The following is a 9440-nucleotide window of genomic DNA, read 5'->3' as shown; positions in this document are numbered from 1 at the left end:
TTCTATTCTGAAAAGTCCTGACCCCTTTGTTTTGCATAAAAATATTGCATTCAATATTATACGTTAAATTTAAAAGTAATAATAGTTTGTTGTCTTTTCTGCACAAACTTGACTTATAAAACTTTAAAAAGTATTCAGAGGAGACTGTATAACACTTGTCTGGTTAAACTCATTGTAATTATCGAATCATTTCTTTCAGTCCCAGCTTGCCAGGAAATAAATCCAGAACAGGGATGTTTTGTAGCAGAATCGTTTTGTGCAAATACGTAGGTTAAAGGGAATTGAAGGCGATGTGACATTTTAATTGTGTTTTTTAAAGTATATGTTACTAATCGGAACCACAATATTTAAAAAAAAAATCACGTTTTCTTTCTTCAAAATGTCTCAAAGTTTTCATATGAAATAACATGTAAATGTTTAAAATTTCTACCACAGAACACATCGTAATTCAAGCAACAGTACAGGATATGAGGATTCTACAAACCTGGGAACCATAATAGGGATAGCAACATCAATTACAATACTGATTTCACTTGTCATACTGCTGCTGTATTTAAAGTTCAAGTTTACAAAGAGAAAACAGAGACAACATATTATTGGTAAGTAAGTTAAGGACAGATGATACAAACAAAAAATGGATTCCTGGATTGGTACATATTTGTTGGTCTAATTTCATAACAAATGATGAAAATAATAAATTTCTATAATATAAAGAAATTAAAAACCTTCTGTGATGTTCAAAAGTCTACCCTTCTGAAACCATCCTTTTGATCTATACAAATAATTTTCACTTCAAATTCCATTTTTGTGAAAATTTGAATAAAAAATTAAAAACTACGGGGTAAAAATTATTCGTTTTACTCATTTAAACATGACTAAAATTGTTATTTTCAAATTTTTTGACAAATGTTTGTTTGTATCATCTGTCCTTAATATGCATATTAGATAATAGCTTACCTCGCGATCGCAGAAGCCAGTTAGGAGAGAGAGAGGGAGAGAAAGAGAGAGAATCTACCAGTGAATTATTATAATTTCACTTACACTTGCCGATGGAGAGCTGCAAGTTTTGTCCCGTACTTACGGCCAATGAGAATTTAGGGACTTTCCTGTCAGCACCTACTGCCATACGGAACCTCGGTTTATACGGTATCATCCGTAGGACGATCTCTACGTCTCACCGTGGATTTTGAAACCGCGACGTAAGGATCAGCTCCTTACATCGTGACTCTAAAGCAGACAGAAATGCACCACTTGGGTGATTCTCCTTTTTAATAATGCTACTATTCGTCCAGTCACTGTTTTGAATTATTAGTCTTAGTGAAAATAAATTTGGTCAGGTTTTATTTTTCGTGTCGTTGGTACTAAAAAGAATTTATGACTCGTCGCATTTTAACTCATCAGATCAGCCTGAAGTATATGTATACCTTTTAGAAGCAGCATACTTTTACGTACCAAGGAACTTTAAGCAAACAATTACAATTCTAATTTCAAAACAAAGAAAAAAAAAAGCATTTTGTTTTCAGCATAAAAAATAAAAGCATTTTTGGGTATAATTCTAAATCAATGTTTTAAATTATGTTAGTTTAATTTTAATTAGATACACAATCTGAGGAACGACAAAGATTCATTCCGATCAGGGAAAGAGGTCCGAGAGAACTGGTAGTTTTGAATGCAGATTCCAAGTTTACAATAGGTGATTACACTTGTATCTGTTTCCATGGTATTACATGTATATACGATTTCAAATTCAAATTGCATCAGAATTTACATGTACCATTTTTCTTTATCTAAAATTTTTGTCCGTATGCTATTAAAATGTTCTATAATGTCTGGTCTGATATATACGAGTAATATGCCTAAATAATCTATGTTGTGAATTCATGATTTCTAAAACATCTTATACCGTAAATTTATTAATTGAACAATTTAAGATGTGGGACTTACAAGTGAATGAAAAGGTAGATACATGTATGACAAACTTGCCGTATAAAAATTAGATAAAAAGGGGTGTATTGTTAAAACGCATTTTGAAAAATTACGCACTGTGAAAAAGAATTAAAATGTGTGAAAAATGGACTGTTACAACGCACTTTGAAAAAGTACACACTTTGAAAAAAAAATCTTTTCTAAGTGCCTTGATAGCGACCATATTAACGCACTTTGAAAAAAATTATGTTGCCAAAATTAGATTTTTTTAGTTTACATTGGAATATATATGAAAAGTCTTCAAAAATCTTCTCAATAACCACTGGGCCAGAAAAAGTGAAACTTATGTTGAAGAATCCTTGGGTAGTAGAGATTATAAATTGTTAAAATTATTGCTTCTGCGGGTTTAGTGGGACCATTACTTCCAATTATGTGGAAATCTGGTGAAATACAAGAGACCTGAAATTACTCAGGCTTTGCGGTCCATTGACCTGTCGTTTCAGTGGTCACTGATGTTAAAGTTGCATGAATAACTTTATTTATACAAACGTTGTCTTATCGTTACCTGATTTGTAATATATCAAAAAATACAGAATAAATTCATATTTACAGGAAAACCGAAAAAGGCAATAGAAAACAAACGTAAAATCATGGAATCCGAGGAAGAAGGTCGGTATTCATCTCCTTTAGACATGTTCATATACCTCATTACATGTAACACTATTATTATAATAATTATAATAACATTATATCACTTTTGAAAATTGAGATGGCCGTGAAACGTTAAACTTCTCTCATGGTCCTACTGTTTGAATACTTAAATAATCATAATCACTTTTCTTGAGGATCAAGAGGATTTGAATTTGCGCTTGTTCCCATAGCAGCCTTATTAGCTTCAATGCTGTTACGTACTTCTGTGCAGATTATATGAATTTTCTAAGGAAAATTACACATATACTCTCTACGGCTTTTCGGTCTAGTATAAAGATTAGAACTTAGTGTCATGGGTAAAAATTGAAACCTGAGCCTGTATCACAAAAAGAGTTCATGCTCTGATGAAAGGCATATAAAACCATCAAGTCTGAGCTCCGCTTTTGTTTGTACATATACGAGGTACGTCGTTCTTCTTTGATTTGTGCATTTTTGCATATGCATCGAGATATTGATGTGCTAAAATGGTGAGAATTCCCCAATTATCTGCAAACATATGCTGTCCCCTGCGCCGCAGTTAATGCAGTACCTTGATCCCTCAAAACCGAATGTAGTGAACGGCTGATACAAGGCAACATACACAGCTATGGCATCTTTAAGTGTTACACGTACGTGTACAGCAAGTAAAAATTGCAGGAACAAACAAGTCCCAGTTGAAAAGAATGCATTTCCCTAATATTACAGAGCCAGTTGACTTTGTAGATCAATTTGCCAAACACTTAAAGTGGGAAAAGAAATTATATTTGCCTTTGTTCTTGGTTTAATCACTCTAGCAAATATTGCATAATTTCTCAAAATTACTCATGACGTTAGACATCTTGAAAATAAAAGTTCTTTGAAGCGATCCACGTATCATTAATTCCACTATAACTCTCTTAGTTACTTCGTGACAACTCTAGATTTAAATATATATACTTGAGTCTTAATGTTATTTGATCTATGTAATGCTAGGTCACAGTTTTTCCGTCCTAAGAGAGGCTTTAAATTTAACTTCTCGAAACCATATTCACATACTCGTACATTAATTATATAGTATATGTACGTAACCATGTTAAGGGCCGTCTCTACACCGGGACAAAATGTTTTTTGGACATGGAGAAAAAAAATATTCTATAAAGGTGTTGATATTGAGCTTATTTATGTATTTTTCACTATATGGTACGTGCCATTTACATGTACCCTCAGGAAAAATAATCATTCACAATACAGTATCAGTGAATAGAAGTCACCCTGTCTGTTGTTTACTTCCACAGAGAAAATACATGCAAATAACATATTCAATTAATTTACCTTGGCCTTTTAAAATGTTAAGCATACTTGAATTGATTAAAAATATACTGTGAATTTCTGGTTTGAAGATCAACTTCAGAAAAAATACCAACGAATCAGAACTCTTTAGTGTGCAGTAAATAGAGGGCTCTTAACAAAACTTGTATTCATTTCATGTAAAAGAAAATTCACACGAAGTTAATTTCCGTTCAGTTTTTATTTTTCAAATTTTAGAAGAAAAACTTTCTCATCTGCTGGGAGACTACAGTGTTTGGAAAACAAATATTTCAGGTATCTTTTTCTTTATTTTCACTTTGTACTTGTTGTGCAATTCAATTATAATACACTATCTTCCGAAGCAAACCCTCTTGCCATTCTTTGTACATATACATTTATTAACATTTCAGTTTTTGGTCAGCTGAGTCACTCGGGTTACTTATTGCTATCTGTTTCCGTCCGTCGTCAATAAGTCTTAACTTTTGAACATTTCAGCTTCTTCTCTGCAACTGCTCAACCAATTTCGACCAATTTTGGCACAAATCATCTGTTAGTGAATGGGAACAAAAAAAAAATGAACTATGTACATAGTTATGATGAGGGTGGATGCTTTCTCCCCAATTTCTGAATTTGAGGCCCCTGGGTCATTGGTTCTGTTGTTAGGGTGTGGCTCTATTGATTACATACTGAAAATGCATTAATTATTTGAAAATCCTTCCCTTTGCTCCTGGGTATTATGCCAATGATCTAAGTACATATTTATGATGAAGTAAGGACCTTACTATACTCTTCCAAAATGATTAATTTCAGGACCCCTGGGTCAGGGGTACCAGGGGGTTACGTAGTCTGAAAATGAACCAATGCTTTGAAATCTGCTATTTGGTATTATTCAACCATTTATGATGAAATTTTTTTTAAATAACAATTTGAAATATGTTGCCCCAAGGTCAGTGGTTCCTGTGGGACAGGGTACAGAACTGGTGGTTATAAAGTGGAAATGCAGTTTCTCTTTATAAGTCTGATCTACCTCTGTGTGTTACATGTAAATAGCTAAAGTAAGCATGCCAAGTGTATAAATGATCAGCAATAGTGCCTCTTTCAAAATTGTAAATTCCATGGCTTTTGGTTCAGTAAAGTTGTTACATGATACTCGGATGACCAATATGGCCTGTGGGCCTCTTGTTTTAAAGGATATGATATTTGTTTATCTTTTTGCAAATATCCGAGAGTACTATTACATCTGATCATGAGTGTAGAGTAAGGTGGGTGTAATACTGTCATTATGGGCAAAATTCTTGTTTGACATTTTTAAAGCTAATCCTTAGACATATAAGTATATTTAAGCTCGTTTAATGAACAATAATTTTAACAAATTTGAAAAATCAGAGCAATTGCCTCGGATGATATACCTGTATGAATATCTATACATCCGGCTTTTCAACCATTTTCTTTGTAAGGGAGAATAGTGTTATATAATTTTTTTTTCATTTTCATGCACTTTGTGAAAGGAAATATATATAATAAATCATTTATGATGTCACGACAGCCGTCGTGCTCTATTCAGTCAGATATAACAAGATTTTTTTTTTCTATTTACAATTTTTTATCTATAAATAAAATCAATTAAAAAACAATATTTACAAAATATTTATACACGAATTATCTACAATAGATACACTGTATCACTTGAACACTATAGATTGTCTATATCCATCCCAGTATACCACGCGACCGCGTCCTGACTCTCCCCGTTTCACGACAGACTCCTGTCAACTGGCTCCCAGTGGGTTTCCGGTCCAGGTGACGCTAGTAACACGTGTCCGCACAAAATGGCTGGAACATAGCTGTAATAGGACTGGCATATGTCTTGAATATCTCTGGAACCTTTAAATTAAATAATATCTTAAGTTGCAAGTTACGTATACTAAAAATAACACGTCAACATTGACTACAGTTGCACTTATGGCACACCATACAAAACAGTACCTGTAATTCTAACCGAACACCATTATTAAAATTAAAAACATTAAGAATACACAACATCTCAACAAAAGTGGTTTTAACTCTTAAAACCACAACACCGACTTTATAAGCGGCAAAACAAAATAGCCTACGTGCGTACATAACTTAGTACATTGCACAAAAATAGAACTATACACCCATGAGTAACTCTAATCATCAAAACCTGTATACGTAAACAGTGACAAAAACATTACTTAACTCAAATTCGTACATAGCTTTACGTCTTGAATGTAGTACTCAAAACTTATATATAAAATAAAAAAAAACAAACTTACCCCTTATGGAGAAATGGTTACCGTTGATAACTTACTTAGCTACACATCTTGGTACCTCAAGCATAGCATGTAAAAAAATCTATGAAAACGTGGACCCCGGCTACTTGGTCAGCTATGCAGCGATTTAAATACCCTCTATACAATAGGTCGTAACTGACCAATGCCTGCAAAACTTAACTTGCGGTTCAATAAAGGTAACAATAAGAGGAGGTCCAGTACAGGGTAAATAAAATAAAAAACATAAACATAATGTAAAAACAATTATAATTAAATATTGATTGTGACATATGAAACTTATATTTTTTGGCAGAGAAATTCGATACATTGTCTGCAGAGGAGTTGTGTATGTTAGTTTGCTTTTTGTGTGCTGACTCTGGTAGCCCTGATTTTGCTGAACCAACATGGTTAGAAATTCTTAATAAGATAAAATCTAAATTGAATGAAGAAGATCCTCTTTCAAAGAAAGAAGCTCTTAAGACTCTAGACAAACTTAAATCAAGTGAATTCCTACTTAATGACGAGAATGGCGTACGGATTACTGAAGATGCTGCAGATGAAATCATGTATGTATTTGTGGAATATGCTTTTGCCCGTAGTGACTTTAATGTGTATTACCTTAGTTTTGAAACAACCAGGAAGTACACAAGAGCACAAGGGTACAAACGCAAACCTGGTGAAAAGTGTGCAATATGTCTTAGTCCAGAAGTTGAATCGTTAATACTATATCGTCTGCAAACAGACTTTCTTATCCATGTCACTATGGAGGATACAGGGATATACAACAAAGTGTTTCAAATATGTAAGTAATAGTTAAATTAAAGAACGAGTGCACTTATGGGCCCCGGGCATCGAGGGCAAAGAAACATTACTATAAAATTGGCCATATAATGAATTTTTACAAAGCAAGATATAAAAAAAATCTTTTTAACATATTTGTATAACAACCCAGCGATTTTTAATTTTTAAGATTTCTCTCCGAAATACTTAAGCACTGAATTCATATTTTTGGATGTCTTCGGCCTTATAACACACCTGGCCCTGCCGACAAATGAATACCGCGCGTTAGCTTATTCCGTTGATCACAAATGTGAATTTAGCGCCCTTCAAAACTGTCGTGGTTAATAGATGTAAGAGCCGTTTGTGACGTCAAATGACGTTAAATGACGTTGCAAAGTTAAATGACGCAAACAAACATAGCGAGAAAAAAAGTGACAAATTAATTCTTAATCTACATTACGTTAATTTTTTATATTAATTTTTCAGGGTTAAAGTTTTTCATTGAATATAAATAAAACATTTTGAATTTTGGTGTTCCTACATGTAGAATATTGAAAATGCGTATAGTTCCTACTGTGTATTTTAACGCGCAGTGACAAGGTTTCGCGTGTGTTATAGAAATTTGAACGTTGTGGATTTCTATAAGGAAAATTACACTGAATGTAAATATATATATGTAGGACTCCAAAGTGCGATGGGACTCCAAAGTCCGATGGTCACGCCAAAGTCCGACGGTCTGCGCCAAACCCCGATGGTTTGACACGCCAAAGTCCGATGGTGCAGAAAACAATTAACGTTTATGACGTCATAGTACTACTGCGCAAAAATGTAATGCAGCGCCATGCCAAGGGCCTTTTGTTCAAAATAAATACACAATAAATATTAAATGCAAATATTAATCCTAACCTTTTTGATATAGGTGCGAGGCTAACTCTTATCAGTCGAAAATTGTGTAAAAAGTATTAGCTAGATATCTTGAATAGGTGCAGGACGAACCCAAATCAGTCCAATAGTGTGCGAGGACTAACCATAAAATCTCTCGGGTGAGTTTGAAGAAACACATTGGTGTTCAAGAACTAACCCTTATCAGTCGAACGGTGTTCAAGGACTGACCCTAATAGCTCCGGTGGAGAAAAACAATAAGCAATATCAGTAAAAAAAAGTATGTGAGACGAATACTGAATCAATGGATTTTGAATACAGGACAACGTCATGACGTCGGACTATTGTGACGTCATAAACGTTGATTGTTCCTCCGCACCATCGGACTTTGGCGTGTCAGACCATCGCACTTTAGCGTCGCGCGTCTCATAGGAAACGAGCCACCGGACTTTCGCGTGACCATCGGACTTTGGCGTCCGTAAAGACAGCGTGCCATCGGGGTTTGGCGCAGACCATCGGGGTTTGGCGAGACCATCGGACTTTGGCGTCACCATCGCACTTTGGAGTCTTACATATATATGGTCAACCTATTTGAAATTTTCTTTTCTTCAATTTGGTTTGTTTATTGTGTGGGAATGTTTTACAAACACTTTTTCTTATGACCCTCATTATGGAATCCAGATAGGATCATAAAATCACCATCATCTAACAATCAAGGTTTAGGTCGATAGTGCAATGACACTATAATGCAATGATGATGAAGCGATTGTGAGATAGCGCAATGACTCTGCGATTGCGAAACAATGCGATGAAGTGGTAGCACGACGAAACGATAGTACAATGACACAATGGCGCGATAACGCTGACACTATCGATAGCACCATGGAACCATTGTGAACATCGCTTCAATGTCCGCGTTTTATCAAGCCGTTGTAACCATACTATCGTTTCATTGAAATCGTGCTATCAAATCATCACTTCATCAAAATTGCATTATCGCTTCATCGCATTATCAACCTAAACCTTGACTGTGTGATGAAGTGATATTAATTTAATGACCTTATCCAGATTCTATACAACACAGATGCAGAGTTATGGAATAAAGATAAATTCTGAATTACCCTTATTGACTGTTTAAAAAGTTTTTTTTAAAGCATTTATATGTATACTATTCAGTGATACCAATTAACAAGATTTGTTTGTGAAACATTATGCACCCGTCGGCAACAAATTTCAGGAATGCTATTTTTAGAATATTGAACTTCGTGTCATTTGAAAGAACTTAATTAGTGGTTTTGCATATTAAATATATCTATCTCCAATGGTTCAACAATAATGGCAAAAGTTCGAAAAAGCTATTTTTAGCATTTCGTTTACATTCAACGTCACAAGTTCATTGACCTTGTTATCATTCAAAAGAAAATAATAAGTGGAGTACGCATATCACATATGAAGTGTCCATCTCTCGCGGTTCAATAATAAGGGCGAAGGTTAATTAAAGTTGACAACAGACAAGACAAAAACAATATAAACCTCGGATGCGTTGCGAACGAAGAGAGGTCTTTCGTCCTATTTTTTTGT

General features: G+C 34.3%; 1 protein-coding gene across 1 annotated transcript in view; it reads left to right on the top strand.

The window, feature by feature from the left end:
* Positions 1–226: 226 nt before the first annotated feature.
* LOC134282256 (uncharacterized) overlaps positions 227–9440 on the top strand; it is a 35391-nt gene continuing 26177 nt past the window's right edge. Inside the window, exons 1-6 of the mRNA XM_062764677.1 lie at positions 227–266; positions 436–599; positions 1598–1693; positions 2539–2595; positions 4141–4197; positions 6511–6999. Of these exons, the coding sequence (XP_062620661.1) occupies positions 2577–2595; positions 4141–4197; positions 6511–6999 (565 nt within the window). The 5' untranslated portion in view covers positions 227–266; positions 436–599; positions 1598–1693; positions 2539–2576. The remainder of the gene's footprint in view (positions 267–435; positions 600–1597; positions 1694–2538; positions 2596–4140; positions 4198–6510; positions 7000–9440) is intronic.

The sequence above is a fragment of the Saccostrea cucullata genome, unplaced genomic scaffold (genome assembly GCF_032062105.1).
Source record: "Saccostrea cucullata isolate Sc308-1 unplaced genomic scaffold, CSIRO_AGI_Scuc_v1 ctg1119, whole genome shotgun sequence".
Taxonomy (NCBI): Eukaryota; Metazoa; Mollusca; class Bivalvia; order Ostreida; family Ostreidae; genus Saccostrea; species Saccostrea cuccullata.
Note: the sequence above shows the minus strand (reverse complement) of the source record. Positions and strands in the feature narration are given on the sequence as shown.